Source organism: Hemitrygon akajei, chromosome 5 (assembly GCF_048418815.1).
Source record: "Hemitrygon akajei chromosome 5, sHemAka1.3, whole genome shotgun sequence".
NCBI classification, from domain to species: Eukaryota; Metazoa; Chordata; class Chondrichthyes; order Myliobatiformes; family Dasyatidae; genus Hemitrygon; species Hemitrygon akajei.
In genome coordinates, this window is record NC_133128.1 from 42,503,876 (window position 1) to 42,521,051 (window position 17,176).

General features: G+C 39.5%; 1 protein-coding gene across 3 annotated transcripts in view; it reads right to left on the reverse strand.

The window, feature by feature from the left end:
* The window catches only part of cfap91 (cilia and flagella associated protein 91), a 76,250-nt gene that overhangs the window by 7,835 nt on the left and 51,239 nt on the right, over nt 1–17,176 (reverse strand). For all 3 annotated transcript variants that reach the window (XM_073045346.1, XM_073045345.1, XM_073045347.1), the window contains 4 exons: nt 16,696–16,767; nt 16,196–16,342; nt 14,457–14,678; nt 1,239–1,387 (listed from right to left, as the gene is read on the reverse strand). In XM_073045346.1, coding sequence (XP_072901447.1) covers nt 1,239–1,387; nt 14,457–14,678; nt 16,196–16,342; nt 16,696–16,767 — 590 coding nt within the window. The remainder of the gene's footprint in view (nt 1–1,238; nt 1,388–14,456; nt 14,679–16,195; nt 16,343–16,695; nt 16,768–17,176) is intronic.

Consider the following 17,176-nt stretch of genomic DNA (forward strand, 5'->3'; position numbering starts at 1 on the left):
CACCCTGCTCTTCTTGAGCACTAGTCCAGTTTCTGCCCTTTTGAAGCAGGTGGGAATTACAGATCACAGCAGTGAGGGGTTGAGGGTATCCTTGAACACCCCAGACAGTTGGTCAGCACAAGCTTTCAGTATTCTGCTAGATTCATTCTCATCCAGATCATTAATATACATGAAAAAATGTAACCAGGACCCATCACTGTGGCACATTCTCTCCAGTCTGAGAAACAATCCGTCATCTCTTACCACAATGCCAATTTTACATCTAATTGCTTAGCTATACCTGGATCTTACATATTCTGGACCAGGCTACAATGCAAGTTCTTATCAAAGGGCTTTGCTATAGTCCATGTGACATTGTCTACCACCTTGCCCTCATCATTCCTGTGGTCACCTCTTCAATCAAATCCATTGTGCGTGAGAATTTGTATTTCAAAGCCATGCTGACTATCCTTAATCAGTCTTTGATTTCCAAATACAAACAAATCCGGTATCTCAGAATCCTTTCTAGTAACTTTCCCACTATTGATGTTCGGCTCACTGGCCTATTGTTGTCTGGTTAGTCCTCGCAGCGCTTCTTGAATAAAAGCACTGCGTTAGCCATCCTCTGGTCTCTTAGTTCCTCACCCAAGAAAAATACAAAAAAAATCTCTGCTTCCCTCGACGTCTTAGGATACACCTGGTCAGGTCCTGTGGATTTATCCACATTTAAGTTCTTAAAGACTGCCTATACCTCCTTTTTTGTAATATTTCAGGATATCCTTATTTTCTACCCTGAATTCACTGTGGCCTTTGTCACAGTTTAAAAAAAAGAACATAATGCAATTGAGAAATGGGGAAAAGACAAGTGTTAGTGATTACTTTCTGAGATTAGCTGATTGTGAGTAATATACATTAGTAATGTGTGCTGATATTCTATATTGACATAATTTACTTGGATACATGATGCACAAGCATGATGATACTGTGAGGAAGATTAAAGGAATATGAAAAGGTTGGTGGAATAGCAGAATACTGAAAAATATATAGGATTAGACTAAACTTAAAATATATCCTAAATTATAATATTTAGGAAGAATATCGGGACAAAGTAATTTTCCTTTAGATTCAATGATCTTTAAATTGGGAACTTTTAAAAGGCAGAAAAGCCTAACAATTTTCTAGCTCAGCATCTGGCTTTGTATTTCAATCAGATTAATGAAATTCATATAAAATCAAAACAGGAAGAAATAGCTACATACTGTTGTTCAATTTCATAGGCAATGTCGTTGATTTCATCAGCCTTTTTACGGATCTCTTGGCGTGCTTGGTCTTCTGCTGTATTTTGTATGGATTTCAAAAGGATATCCTCCAAGTAAGAGTCCACTGTAGTCTGATGCACTTTAACAACCTGTACCAGAAGAGGTTGATAGAAAAAAGTATCCAATTCGTTAGTAAGAGACCAAATTAATGTTAACAATTTACTTCTTTATCCATTGAAATTGTCTGTACCAGGTAACTTTCTTGAAATGAAGATAAAAGGGGAAAAAACTGCAGATACAGGAAATCTGAAGAACAAAAAATGCTGGAAATGCTTAGGAACATCTGCAGAAAGAGAAACAGATGTCAGGGGTAAGCTTTTTACACAGAGAGTGGTGAGTGTGTGGAATGGGCTGCCGACGGCGGTAGTAGAGGCAGATATGATAGGGTCTTTTAAGAGACTCCAGAACAGGTACATGGAGCTTAGAAAAAGAGGGCTATGGGTAATCTTAGGTAATTTTTAAAGTAAGTACACGTTTGGCACAGCATTGTGGCCGAAGGGCCTGTACTGTGCTGCAGAGTTTCTATGTTTCTATATTAACATTTCAGGTCGAAGGCCCACTGTCAGAACTTGAACTGCAAGGTTGTTAATAACTTCCTAAAAAAAATTCTGATGTCACCTCAATATCCAGTTTTCCACTAAGTCAATCCTTTCTTTACTTCCATATCATAGACCTGATGTGTACAATGACACAATGATTCTTAAATTAAGGAATACTACTTTCAGGAGAAAGTCAACATTCTGTAATAGTTGTTGTAAGCTAACTAGCTGGAAACAAGCTAAGCTCAAATTCCATAAATCTAATCTCAATTGTATTTTATCAGAAATAAGTATATTCCTCCAGTCCTATATCAATATTTTATCAGGTACTAGCTTATTTCACATGTCATTGTTCACAGTGAATTTAAAAATAATGGGCCAGACTTTAGTTGCTCAAGGAATCCTGCAGTGTGCTACATCAATTGAACTTGTAGAGGTTTTAAGAACATTTTCTCTAAAATATTGGAAATCAAAGCTGACAATGCAGTGAGAGCAAGAGAGCATTTTCAACCTTGGTAACAATTTTCATTAAAAAAAACTATTTCCTTACCTAAAGCACTTTATGAAATAAAAAGGAACGCATGAGTGTAAATTAAATTGGATGAATTCAACATCAAGTTAGATACAACAAAATATGAAAGTGGAAAGATTGAATACAGTGAAAAAGGTCAGAAATTCTGAATTATTTCTATTAGAAGTGAAAAAAGTAAGAAACAAGTAAAATTTCAAATTTCTTAAAACTAGGAACTCCACATTTAGCAAACTACTTTCAGGACAAGAACAATGGGCCTGAGAAAAACCAAACAAGATCGGTAAAATGATACAGGCCAGATCTCAGTCATTCATTTGAGCTACAAATCATCGGGAACATGAAAGTCATGTCAAAGAGAAAAAAAGAGCAAAAACGTAACAGAGGACTGTGCAGGTTGCCTGGTGTGTACAATATTCATTCAGCATACTTTGGTGCTGGACCCTCACATTTTCCAGACCATTGGATGTTACTTCAATTAATATTTTAAAACTTTTTTAAAGAAGATGTTTTCAACCTTCAGGAAGTCAAATTAGCTGGAGGAGCTTATGAACATAGAACAGTACAAAACAGAAACAAGTCTTTTGATCCATGTCTGTGCAAACCATTATACCAAATGAAACTAGTCCCATCTGCCTGCACAGGATCCACATCACTGCATTCCCTTCATTTTCGTTGTCATTCTGCTTCCACCAGCTCCTCTGGCAGTGTGTTCCAGGCATTTACCACCCACTGTACAAAGAAATTGTCCCATACATCTTCCTTAAATTTTCCTCTTCTCACCTTAAAGCTACATTCTCTAGTATTTGACATCTCTACCCTGGGAAAGAGACCAACTACCTACCCTATCTATGTCCTTCCTAATTTTATAAACTTCTGTCAGGCGTCCTGTCACCAATGCTCCAGAAAGAACGATCCAAGTTTTTCCAATTTCACCTTCCATCAAATATTCCTCAAGCAAGGCAACATCCTGGTGAAACTCCTTTTCACCATCTCCAAAGCCTCTACATCCTTTCAGGAATGGATAACTGCACATGATATTCCAAGTGTGGCCTAACCAAAGGTTTATATAGCTGCAATGTGATGCCTTCATTCCTATACTCAGTGCCTCGAATGATGAAGGCAAGCATGCCACATGTAGTGCCTATTAAAAGTATTCACCCCACCCCCAGAAGTTTTCATGTTCTATTGTTTTATAAAATGAATTCCAGTAGATTTAATGTTGCTCTTTTGGCACTGATCAACAGAAAAGACTCTTTCATGTTGAAGTGAAAAAAAGTTTCTACAAATTGCTCTAAATGTATTACAATTATTAAACACAAAATAACTGCTTACATAATTACTCACCCCCCTCCCTTCAAGTCAGTATTTAGTAGATACACTTTTGGCAGCATTTACAGCTTTGAGTCTATGTGGATAGATCTCTATCAGCTTGGCACAAATGGCAATGCAATGATTCCCCCATTCTTCTTTACAAAACTCTGTCAGATTGCATGACGATCACGAGTGAATGGCCCTTTTCAAGTCCAGCCGCAAATTCTCAATTGGATTGAGGTGTGAACTCTGACTTGGCCACTCCAGGACATTAATATTTAAGCCATTCCTGTGTAGCTTTGGCTTTAAGCTTGAGGTCATTGTCTTGCTAGAAAACAAACCTTCTCCCAAATCACAGTTCTCGTGCAGACTGCATCAGGTTTTCCTCCAGGATTTCCCTGTATTTTGCTGTATTCATTTTACCATCTACCTTCACAAGCCTTTCAGGGACTGCTGTGATGAAGCATCCCCAGGCTTCACGGTAGGGCTGGTGTGTTTTTAATTACGTATGTGTGGTGTTTGGCTTACGCCAAACATAGTGTTTAGTCTGACGGCCAAAAAGTTCCAGTTTGGTTTCAGCAGACCATAGAACCTTCTTCCAATTGAATTCAGAGTCTCAAACATGCCTTCTGGCAAACTCTAGCTGAGATTTTATGTGCTTTGTTTTCAATAATGGCTTTCTCTTTATCACTCTCCCATAAAGTTGAGATTGGTGAAACATTCCAGGTAACAGTTGTTGTATGTGCAGTCTCTCCCATCTCAGCCACTGAAGCTTGTAACTCCTCCAGAGTTGTCATAGGTCTCTTGGTGGCCTCCCTCACTAATCCCCTTCTTACATGGTCACTCAGTGTTTGAGGACATTCTGCTCTAGGCAGGTTTACAACTGTACCATATTCTTTCCATCTCTTGATGATTGACTGAACTCCAAGGGATATTCATTGGCTTGGAAATTTCTTGTTTCCATCTCCTGACTTGTGCTTTTCAATAATCTTTTTGCAGAGTTGCTTGGAGTGTTCTTTTGTCTTCATGGTGTAGTTTAACCAGGATACTGACTCACCAACAGTGGGACTTCCAGATTGTATTTTACTACAATCAATTGAAACACCTTGACTGCACACAGGTTTATATATAGCTAGGACTCCTTAACTAATTATGTGACTTCTAAAACCAATTGGCTGCACTAGTGATGATTTTGTGTGTCATATTAAAGGGGGTGAATACTTATGCAATCAGTTATTTTGTATTTTATATTTGTAATTTAGAATACTTTGTAGAGATCTGTTTTCATGTTGACATGAAAGAGTCTTTTTCTGTTGATCAGTGACAAAGAAAGGCCAAATTAAATCCACAATGATTCAATGTTGTAAAACAATAAAACATGAAAACTTCTGGGGGGGGGGGGTGAATGCTTTTTATAAGCACTGTATCTTCATTACATATCTATCTATGTTGCTACTTTTAGGAACTATGGATCTCACACTCTGCACATCCTCTTAAGGGCTATGCCATTTACTGTGTATGTTTCCCTTACATTTGACCTCCCAAAGTGCAATTCATCACACCTGTCTGAATTAAACCCCATCTGCTATTACTCTACCCATATCTACAACTGATCTACATCCTTAGCGAACTTTCATTATCTAGAAATACACTATTTTTGTGCCATCGGCAAACACATTCAAATCATACACATTTTCATTCAATCATTTACATATATTCCACAAATATTATACATTTCAAGCACTGAACCCTTATTAAGGCATCAGGCACTGAAAATCTGTGCCAACCAAGAGACGGGATTGTTGAAAGACATCTTCAATCTCTCATTGCTGCAGTCGGAGGTTCTCACCTGCTTCAAAAGGGTGATAATCATACCAGTGCCCAAGAACAGAATGTGCTGCCTCACATTCACAGTGCCTCACAGTGATAAAGTGCTTTGAGTGTTTGGTCATGCCAGAATCAACTTCTGCCTAAGCAAAGACCTGGACTCACTGCAATTTGCCTAAAAAACATAATAGGTCTATAGCAGATGCAAGCTCATTTGCTCTTCACTTGGCCTTGAATCACCCGGACAATAGCAACACCTGTATCCGACTGCTGTTTATTGATAGCAGTTCAGCATTCAACACAAACATACTCTCAGTTCTAATCAACAAGCTCCAAAACCTGGGCCTCTGTACTTCTCTCTGCAATTAGATCTTTGACTTCGTCATTGGGCAACCCACAGTGTGTTCAGATTAGAAATAATATCTCCTCCTCACTGATAATCAACACTGGTGCAGTTCAAGGATGTGTGTTTAGCCCACTGCTCTACTCTCTCTACACCCATGACAGCGTGGCTAGGCACAGCTCAAATGCCATCTATAAATTTGCCAGTGATACAACTATTGTGGGCAGGGTTTCAGATGGTGATGACGTGGAGTGCAGGAGCGAGATAGATCAGCTGGTTGAGTCATGTCGCAACCTTGCACTTAACATCATTTGGACCAAGGAGTTGATTGTGGACTTCAGGAAGGGGAAGTCGAGGGGACACACACCAGTCCTCCTCGGGGGATAAACAGTGGAAAGGGTGAGCAGTTTCGAGTTCCTGGGTGTCAACATCTCTGAAGATCTATCCTAGGCTCAACATAATGATACAATTACAAAGAAGGCACAAAAACAGCTATATTACATTAGGAGTTTGAGCAGACTTAGTCTGTTACCAAAGACTTGTAAATTTCTACACATGTATTGTGTAGAGCATTCTAACTGGTTGCATCGCCATCAGGTATGGAGGAGACATTTATCTTTTTGTTTAGATCCAACTCATGATATTGCTAATTTCATACTATCCCTTTCTCTTGAGGATCTTCATAAACAAAACTATTATGGGTATAGATACAGTAAATGTAAACAGGCTTTTTCCACTGAGGTTGGGTGAAACTAGAACTATAGGTTATAGGTTAGGAGTGAAAGGTGAAATATTTAAGGGAAACCTCTGGTGGAACATCTTGTGAGCTGCCAATGAAAGTGGGGGGTGTGAGTTTGAATGCAACATTTAAGAGGAATTTAGACCAGTACATGGATGGGAGGGGTATAAGACCATAAGACATAGGAGCAGAATTAGGCCACCTGGCCCATCAAGTCTGCTCTGCCATTTAATCATGGCTGATCCTTTTCTTCTATCTCCTCTTCAACCCCAGTTCCCTGCCTTCTCCCCATAATCTTTGATCCCATGACCAATCAGGAACCTATCAATCTCTACCTTAAATACACCCAACGACCTGGCCTCCAGAGCTGCATGTGGCAACAAATTCCACAAGTTCACCACCCTTTGGCTAAAGAAATTTCTCCCGCATCTCTGTTTTGAAAGGGTGCCCCTCTGTCCTGAGACTGTGCCCTCTTGTCCTAGACTCTCCTACCATGGGAAACATCCTTTGCACATCTACTCTGTCTAGACCTTTCAACATTTGAAAGGCTTCAATGAGATCACCCATCATCCCTCTTAGTTCCAGGGTGTATAGATCCAGAGCCATCAAACGTTTCTTGTAATATAACCCTTTCATTCCTGGAATCATCCTTGTGAACCTCCTCTGAACCGTCTCTAATGCCAGCACATCTTTTCTAAGATACCGTCTGGGTAGTCTCCAGCCCCTTGGTATGAACATCGAATTCTCCAACTTCTGGTAATTCCCTCCCTCTCCCTTCCCCCATCCCACTTTCACTCTGCCTCCTCTTCTAGCTATCTATCACCTCTCATAATTCTGCCGCCTTCTACTACCCATAGTGCTTTCCCCCTACATTCCTTCTTCACCTCTCCTGCCTATCCCCTCCCTCCTTCCCCTCCCCCACCACTTGATCTTTCCTCTGATTGGTTTTTCACCTGGCACCTTCCACCCTCCCCCCACCTTCTTTATAGGGCCCCTGCCCCCTCCTTCAAAGGACAAAGGGTCTTGGCCCGAAACGTTAACTGCTCATTTCAGCAGATGCTGCCCAACCTGCTGAGTTCCTCCAGCGTGTTGTACGTGTTGCAAGTGAAATAGGAATTGATATGAAAGGTGAGGGGAGTAACAAATTAAAAGTATTATATATGAATGCACGAAGTATAAGGAATAAAGTAGATGAGCTTGAGGCTCAGTTGGAAATTGGCAAGTATGATGTTGTGGGAATAACAGAGACATGGCTTCAAACGGACAGAGGGGGTGGGGTGGCTCTTTTGGTGAGGATATTCAGTCCCTTGCAAGGGGGGACATAGAATCAGGGGATGTAGAGTCAGTATGGATAGAACTGAGAAATTCTAAGGGTAGAAAGACCCTAATGGGTGTTAGCTACAGGCCCCCAAACAGTAGTCTGGATGTAGGATGTAAGTTGAATGAAGAGTTAAAATTGGCATGTCACAAAGGTTGTCATGGGGGATTTCAACATGCAGGTAGACTGGGAGAATCAGGATGCTACTGGACCCCAAGAAAGGGAGTTTGTGGAGTGCCTCCAAGATGGATTCTTGGAACAGCTTGTACTGGAGCCTGCCAGGGAGAAGGCAATTCTAGATTTAGTGTTGTGCAATGAACCAGATTTGATCAGGGACCTCGAGGTAAAGGAGCCATTAGGAGGTAGTGACCATAATATGATATGTTTTAACCTACAATTTGAGAAGGAGAAGGGAAAATCGGATGTGTCAGTATTACAGTTGAACAAAGGGAACTATGGAGCTATGAGGGAGGAGCTGGCCAAAGTTCAATGGAACAAAACCCTAGCAGGGAAAACAGTGGAACAACAATGGCAGGTATTTCTGGGAATAATGCAGAAGGTGCAGGATCGGTTCATTCCAAAGAGGAAGAAAGATCCTAAGGGGAGGCTGTGGCTGACGAGGGAAGTAAAGGACAGTGTAAAAATAAAAGAGAAGAAGTATAACATAGCAAAGATGAGCAGGAAACCGGAGGACTGGGAAACTTTTAAAGAGCAACAGAAGATAACAAAAAGGCAATACTCCGAGAAAAAAAATGAGGTACGAAGGTAAACTAGCCAAGAATATGAGGATAGTAAAAGCTTCTTTAGGTGTGTGAATAGCAAAAAAATAGTTAAGACCAAAATTGGGCCATTGAAGACAGAAACGGGTGAATTTATTATGGGGAACAAGGAAATGGCAGGTAAGTTGAACAGGTACTTTGGATCTGTCTTCACTAGGGAAGACACAAACAATCTCCCAGATGTAACACTGGCCAAAGAAACTAAGGTAATGGATGAACTGAAGGAAATTTATATTAGGCAAGAAACGGTGTTGGATAGACTGTTGGGTCTGAAGGCTGATAAGTCCCCGGGACCTGATAGTCTGCATCCCAGGGTACTTAAGGAGGTGGCTCTAGAAATCGTGGATGCATTGGTAATCATTTTCCAGTGTTCTATAGATTCAGGAACAGTTCCTGCGGATTGGAGAGTGGCTAATGTTGTCCCACTTTTCAAGAAAGGAGGGAAAGAGAAAACAGGGAATTATAGACCGGTTAGCCTGAAGTCAGTGGTGGGAAAAATGCTGGAGTCAATTATAAAAGAGGAAATTACGACACATTTGGATAGCAGTAGAAGGATCAGTCCGAGTCAGCATGGATTTATGAAGGGAAAATCATGCTCGACTAATCTTCTGGAATTTTTTTGAGGATATAACTATGAAAATGGACAAGGGAGAGCCAGTGGATGTAGTGTATCTGGATTTTCAGAAAGCCCTTGATAAAGTCCCACATAGGAGATTAGTGGGCAAAATTAGGGCACATGGTATTGGGGGCAGAGTACTGACATGTATTGAAAATTGGCTGGCTGACAGGAAACAAAGAGTAGCGATTAACGGGTCCCTTTCGGAATGGCAGGCTGCTCAGTGGGGTACCGCAAGGTTCAGTGCTGGGACCACAGCAGTTTACAATATACATTAATGATTTAGATGAAGGGATTAAAAGTAACATTAGCAAATTTGCCGATGACACAAAGCTGGGTGGCAGTTTGAAATGTCAGGAGGATGTTATGAGAATGCAGGGTGACTTGGACAGGCTAGGTGAGAGGGCGAATGTATGGCAGATGCAGTTTAATGTGGATAAATGTGAGGTTATTCACTTCGGTGGCAAGAACAGGAAGGCAGATTACTATCTAAATGGAGTCAAGTTAGGAAAAGGGGAAGGACAACGAGATCTAGGTGTTCTTGTACATCAGTCAATGAAAGCAAGCATGCAGGTACAGCAGGCAGTGAAGAAAGCTAATGGCATGCTGGCCTTTATAACAAGAGGAATTGAGTATAGGAGTAAAGAGGTTCTTTTGCAGCTGTACAGGGCCCTGGTGAGACCCCACCTGGAGTATTGTGTGCAGTTTTGGTCTCCAAGTTTGAGGAAGGACATTCTTGCTATTGAGGGAGTGCAGCGTAGGTTCATGAGGTTAATTCCTGGAATGGCGGGACTGTCATATGTTGAAAGATTGGAGCGACTGGGCTTGTATACATTGGAATTTAGAAGAATGAGAGGGGATCTGATTGAAACATATAAGATTATTAAGGGATTGGACACGCTGGAGGCAGGAAGCATGTTCCCGCTGATGGGTGAGTCCATAACTAGAGGCCACAGTTTAAGAATAAGGGGTAGGCCATTTAGTACAGAGATGCAGAAAAACTTTTTCACCCAGAGAGTGGTGGATATGTGGAATGGTCTGCCCCAGAAGGCAGTGGAGGTCAAGTCTCTGGATGCTTTCAAGAGAGAGTTAGATAGAGCTCTTATAGATAGTGGGGTCAAGGGATATGGGGAGAGGGCAGGAACGGGGTACTGATTGTGTACGATCAGCCATGATCACGGTGAATGGCGGTGCTGGCTAGAAGGGCCAAATGGCCTACTCCTGCACCTATTGTCTATTATCTATTGCTTTGACCACAGCATCTGCAGTGTACTTTGTGTTTTCTAAGATGAGGAGCCTACAACTGTTCACAATACTCAAGGTGAGGCCTCACAAGTGCCTTATAAAGTATGGAGGCCAATGGTTCAGGGGCAGGTCAATGGAATTCGGCAGAATAACATTTTGGCACAGACTAAATAGGTCAAAGGGCTATTTCTAGACTCGATCTTCTAATCTCTTGGTTCTATGACTGGCAGCCATGGAATCCAACAGATAAGACAAGTGTTATAATTTCTATCATGAAACTCCATACTTCCTTTCACTGGTTAAAAGCAAAATCTGAATATCCATCTATTTAAACCAGCACTTTGTTATTCTTTTTAGTTTCATGCCTCTTGATTTGAAATTTTGGCTTTAATTTGATTCTAATATCATGCAGTACCATACAACAACTTCCTGCTTTAAAGGCGCAGTAGAAATAATGCAGTACACACTCTAATTACAATCAACGAAACAAAGATGATAATTAGTACTTTGAGAGTCAACTAATTTGTTTATTTAAAAAAAGAAGGGAAAAATGCTGTCTCTTATTGTAAATGGTTTAACTGTTGGGGGGAATTATAATTTTTACATTCAAAACTCTAGTAATAATGAAGTAATTATCTTCTTTAAAAATTAAACTATTTAATCTTCGAATAAGGTTGACAAAAGACATCCTCCCTTTGACTTTTTTTTCCGGTATTTTCAAATGTTACTAATTAGTAGGTATGTACTGCCTAAATACAGACATTCAGGTGAAAATTGAAATTCTAATTGCTTCAAAACTCAACAATATGCCTGAGGGTTACTGTTACTGATTTCCTTCCCCTCCTATTTAAAGCACACATCACTCCCTCTTGGATTTAGCTAATAGATCAGAATATTTAAATGCTATTTTAGATGGAAGTATTGACATTCTAACTTCTAAATTTGGATGGAGTTTGGCTCATGGATAGCAATAACTTATCAAAGATCACCCACCCCCCAACAAACTGACCATTGTTTCTATCATCTGGACTGTGTAAACTGTATTCTGCATTCTCCCCATACTCAATTGTGTTTACCATTCTGTACCCTTCCTGTTGTTCACTTTAAAATGAAAACAGCCAAAAGAAAAACAAATCAGGTCCAGGTCCTGATATCCTTCTCCTCTGTCAAAACCATCTACTACCCAAGGACTGATCTGGGAACAAAAGATGTCCTGCACTATTAGCCTTCACTTTTAATTCTGATGTTAATGATTCAAGACTGGAATCCTTCAGTTTCTCTTCCCACAGATGCTGAATGACCTGCTGAGATTTTTATTTAAAGTTGCCGTTTCTTCTATCTTCTGATCTTCATTCTGCTTCTCTTCTTTCATGCACTGAACAACCATATACTTCAAGAATTTTACTCAATTTGCCTTTTTCAATTTTCAATTTACTATCCTGCCAGCCATAACGTTTATTTTATTCATGTTCATGGTCACTCTCTTGATCATACCAGGTCCCATTAACACTCTCTTCCTATAGTACCGATCATTTCATACATCCATGGCAGACATAATTTCAAACCACCTTTCAGGTGGCCAGTGCTATCATGTTTGCTGTTGTGTGCTGGGGCAGCAGGCTGAGGGTAGCAGACACCAACAGAATCAACAAACTCATTCGTAAGGCCAGTGATGTTGTGGGGGTGGAACTGGACTCTCTGACGGTGGTGTCTGAAAAGAGGATGGTGTCGGCAAGTTGCATCCCATCTTGGACAATGACTCCCATCCACTCCATAATGTACAGGTTAGGCACAGGAGTACATTCAGCCAGAGACTTATTCCACCGAGATGTAACACTGAGCGTCATAGAAAGTCATTCCTACCTGTGGCCATCAAACTTTACAACTCCTCCCTCGGAATGTCAGACACCCTGAGCCAATAGGCTGGTCCTGGACTTATTTCCACTGGGCATGATTAACTTATTATTATTTAATTATTTATGGTTTTATATTGCTATATTTCTTCACTATTCTTGGTTGGTGCGGCTGTAATGAAACCCAATTTCCCTCAGGATCAATAAAGTATGTCTGTCTGTCTTTCCATATCGTCTCCAGAAAAGCTCTGCTACCACTGGCAACAACAGCACTGTTGAGTCTTCTCTCCTTTTTTATCAGTCCAATGTTGATTTCGTTATCCATTTGCTGGTTTTTATCCACGACAAAGCCTATTCCAACTTTCAGACTGATTGTTCCCCATTACAGTTATCAAGTACATACTCAACTGGTCTAAAGCATTATCAGGTTGACTGACTGCATCAAGTAGAATTACTGTACATATCACTCTTCTCTGCCAAAACCATCCATTGCTTCTAGAATGCTTCCATTGCTTTTTTACTTAGTGAGTCGTTGGTGTGTGGAATGCACTGTCTGAGTCAGTGGTGGAGGCAGATACACTAGTGAAATTTAAGAGACTACCAGACAGGTATATGGAGGAATTTAATGTGGGGGGTTATATGGGAGGCAGGGTTTAAGGGTCAGCACAACATTGTGGGCCGAAGGGCCTGTACTGTGCTGTATTGTTCTATGTTCTAAAGTACTGGAGAGCAAACTGGAGATGTCCCATACTATTAACTTTTTAAAAAATTCTGATGTGATGGATACAGGTGTTCTCCCCTTTACAAAGGTAGAGCATTCCTATGAAACCTTTCTTAAGCTGAAATGGCATAAAGCCATTAATTTATATGGGAAAATTTTTCGTAAAAGCAAAAATCCTCTTTGTAATGCGAAAACAGGTACTAATGTAAGTCTTTTGTAAAAGCTAAGTGGCGTAAAGCGAACATTTGTAAAGCAGGATACATCTGTACCCCCCCTGTTTATATAACAGCAACTGTAAGGACCTTATGGAAATTTTAATTTTTTTTAATAGAGGTCATTCAGGTTGATACCATGCTGAACTTTCATCTGATACAGCTCCCACACTCAACCTCTTTCCAGCTAATTATGATTTCCAGCTATTTCCAAATACTTAACTGCTTCCTGGCCATCCTATTAACCAGTATCAGTACTAGTTCCTTCTTCATTACTGGTCCTGTCTTTTAAACGAGTGATGTTAAAACTTCCTTCAAAAATTAATTTCCAATTTCTTTATCCTTGCACTTCCCCTCGCCAGCTACAATGGTTTTCCTTGCTAAAGTTTCTGTATACATTTACCTGCCAGTTCCATGCTTATTCTTTATTGAATTTTCTCTCTTCAATATCACAGCCACAGACTAAGCGTAGTCACTAACTGTGATTTAAGGTGGCAAAATATTGAATGAAAGATTTCCTGAAAGTCTTAAGCAAAATGAAATAATGTTTTACATCAAGATGTGTTTACAGACAGAACAAATTGGACATATAACAGATATACTGAATATTTTGAGCACTTTCTGTTTTTAACTCCATACTAAACTCATCCTTACTTGATACAGTTGACTAAGTTCAGGTTCCAATGAGGAAATTCAGCATAAAATTTAAACCAACACCTTTGCTGTACCAAGGGAACAGGGTAATGCCACAGGTGACATCTTTGAAAATGAGATGCTAAACTTAGGTCTTGTTTACCTTTTAAAATGGATGTATAAGATCCCATGGCAATCTTTCAAAGAAGCATGTTCTCCCTGGTGTCCCAGATGATATTTATTTCTTAACCAACATCGTTAAGCTGATTATCTAGTCAATATCACATGATGTTTGCATAACTTGGCCCTAAAAGGTTTAGCTGCTGTATTTCCTGAATTACAAGTGAATATGTTTCATAAATACTTCAGCTACAAAGCAAAAATGTTCTTTCATTTCTGTTCCTCCTTGATTTTGTGTGAATTGTTTATATGTATGACACAAAAATTGCAAATAATAACCTATCTGTAAATTTGTTTGCATATGTCTAACCTGTTTGAAAATTTCATCCTCTTCCCTTCTGCGCCTCTCCTCCACTTGACGTAAACCACTCTCTTCTGCCTCTCTGATCTGCCGACGGCGCTCAGCTAACATAACCATTGCATGAATGCGTCGTTCCTCCTGTAATCGCTGAAGCTCCTTATTCAGGAAGTCAAACATATCTGCAAGTACACGACCCTCCACATGTGCGAGATAGTCTTCCATTGTAGAAAGCTATGAGAAAGAAGAAAGAAATATACTATCTATAATCTGTTATATCTAGCTTTAAAAACTGCTATTTACAAATGTTTAAAAGTTTGATCTAGGCAAGATTTAGTGTTTTGTATCTCTTCCTCTGAGTTAAATGTCAACATAGAACAGTAAACCACAGGAATGGACCCTTCAGCTGTGCCAAACTAATTAAGCTAATGATACCTAATACTGCTGCCTGTACTTGGTCCATATCTCTCCACATTCTCTACATATTCATATGCCTATCTAAAGAGTCTCTTAAATGTCTCTTTTGTATCTGCCTCCATCACCACCTCTGGCAGTGCATTTCAGGCAGCAACTACTTTGCATATAAAAAAACTTGCCCTACACACCTTTGAAACTTCATCCTCATCTTAACTACATGCCTTACATTTTGAACCTCGGCAATAGGTACAACTGTTTACTTTTTCTATTCCTCTAAGAAGTTTATAAACTTCTATTAGGTATCTCCTCAGCCTCTGCTGCCCAGAGAAAATAACTCTAACCAACAAAGAGGTTGTCTAACCTCTTCTTATAGTAGATGCCCTCTAATCTATGCAGCATCCTGGGAAACCTTCAGAAACACAAAAATGTTGGGGGAACTCTCCTCTACTTTATGTAAACCACTCTCTTCAGATGAAAGGTCTTGGCCAAAAAAAAATGACTGTTTATATTCCTCCATAGATGCTGTCTCACCTGTTGAGTTCCACTAGCACTTTGTGTGTGTTTCTCAAGATTTCCAGTATCTGCATCTGTCTTGTATCCTGATAAACTTCTTCTGCACCCTCTCCATAGCTTCCACATTCTCTAATAATGGGGCAATCAGAATTGAATACAATACTCCAGAAGCAGTCGAACTAGAGCTTTATAAAGCTGTATCATAAATTCCTGACTCTTGAACTTGACTAAAGGCAAGCACATCAGACACCATCTTTACCACCCTATCGATTTTGTGTGGCCACTTCGGACTTGGGCCCTGAGGTTCCTTTGTACATTAATTTTTAATTGCCAAATGCCCTTAACTTTATTTGATGTGCAGCATTCATTTACAAGTTCTAAATTACCATCAAAGCATCCAGAAATAAAAGCACATATACATTCTACTATATAAACATACCACCAGTTACAAAAGGAAAACAAGATCCATATATGAAATCTGTTGCAATGTCCCAAGGCAGCTTGATGACTTCTTTATCAAGCTAGTTTGTCTATAAACAAATTAGCTCTAGGTCAATGATATTCAGGAAAACCTTGTCTTCTAATTAAGTGCCCTTAAAGCAATAATCAGACAGCAACAAATAATACATTTAAAAATATGATTACCAGAATATGAAGCACATTTTATTCTCAATTTGCAGAATTTATCATTTTTAAGTGGCCAATGTTTTCAATATATAATATTCTGTTTGATGTACAAAGCTATACTTCTATATAACAAAGTAAGCATAACAATGATGCAACAATAGTTCCCATTAAATGTTACAAATTTTTTGCTTTACCTTTTGTTGCTTTACGTCTCGTTCTTGCTGCAAGGCTAAAATTGCCTGCTTTTCTGCTTCCTTCACTAGCTGCCTGTCCTCCTGGAGTGCATGAGTAGTGCGAAGTTCCTGGAGTAGCTCAATACGTTTCTCTTTGCCTTCGAACATCTACAGAAATATTGGTATGTTAGTGTTATCCCCCAATTCCAAGACTACCATTATTATCTTTAACTTCAACCTGTTTTAGTCCATCAATTTAGTTCCACAGTGTGTGGATCAAATGACTGGAATGCACACAGTGTAATTTAAATGAAGCCATCTAGATATCCCTTGATCGTTATGCATTATGTGTTGAATAATGACAAGATGACGTTCAGTGTTGTTCTCTTCTCACCGCTTGTAAGATATAGCTCCTCAGATTCCTTCAAAATACAGAACAGTGTATGGTGATAAATTTCAATACTTAACAATAATATCTATATTCACATTATCATCCGTAAAACCCGATTTTAAAAACTTACCATATTCTGAATAGCTCTTCCTCTTATTAATTTCTGCAGGTAAATGATAGCTAGTTCCTTCTCTTCTTCTCCCTGAAATAATAAGAAATTGCCTTGAATATAGGAATAAGAACATGATATTGGTTTTACATAGGGCCCAGGTATTACAACTATAGAGTCTATTTAATAATCTGAAATGTAAATAAATAACTTAGCACTGATGGTGATTACAACAATAAGAGTTACTGGATGACTGTAAAAACCTAGCTGGTTTACGAATTTCCTTCAGGCAAGGAAATCTGCCATCCTAACCTAATCTGGCCTATCTGTGATTCCAATGATAGCCCAAATTCGCTCTGAAGTAGCTATATTTAAACAGAAGAACAAGAACAGATTCTACAAATACATCGGCATCAAATTTGACCCTGCAAAGACATGCTTAGTCCTGATGAACTTTCACAGTTCTCTTCACAAATATCTAGGGCCTCATGTTTATTTGAAA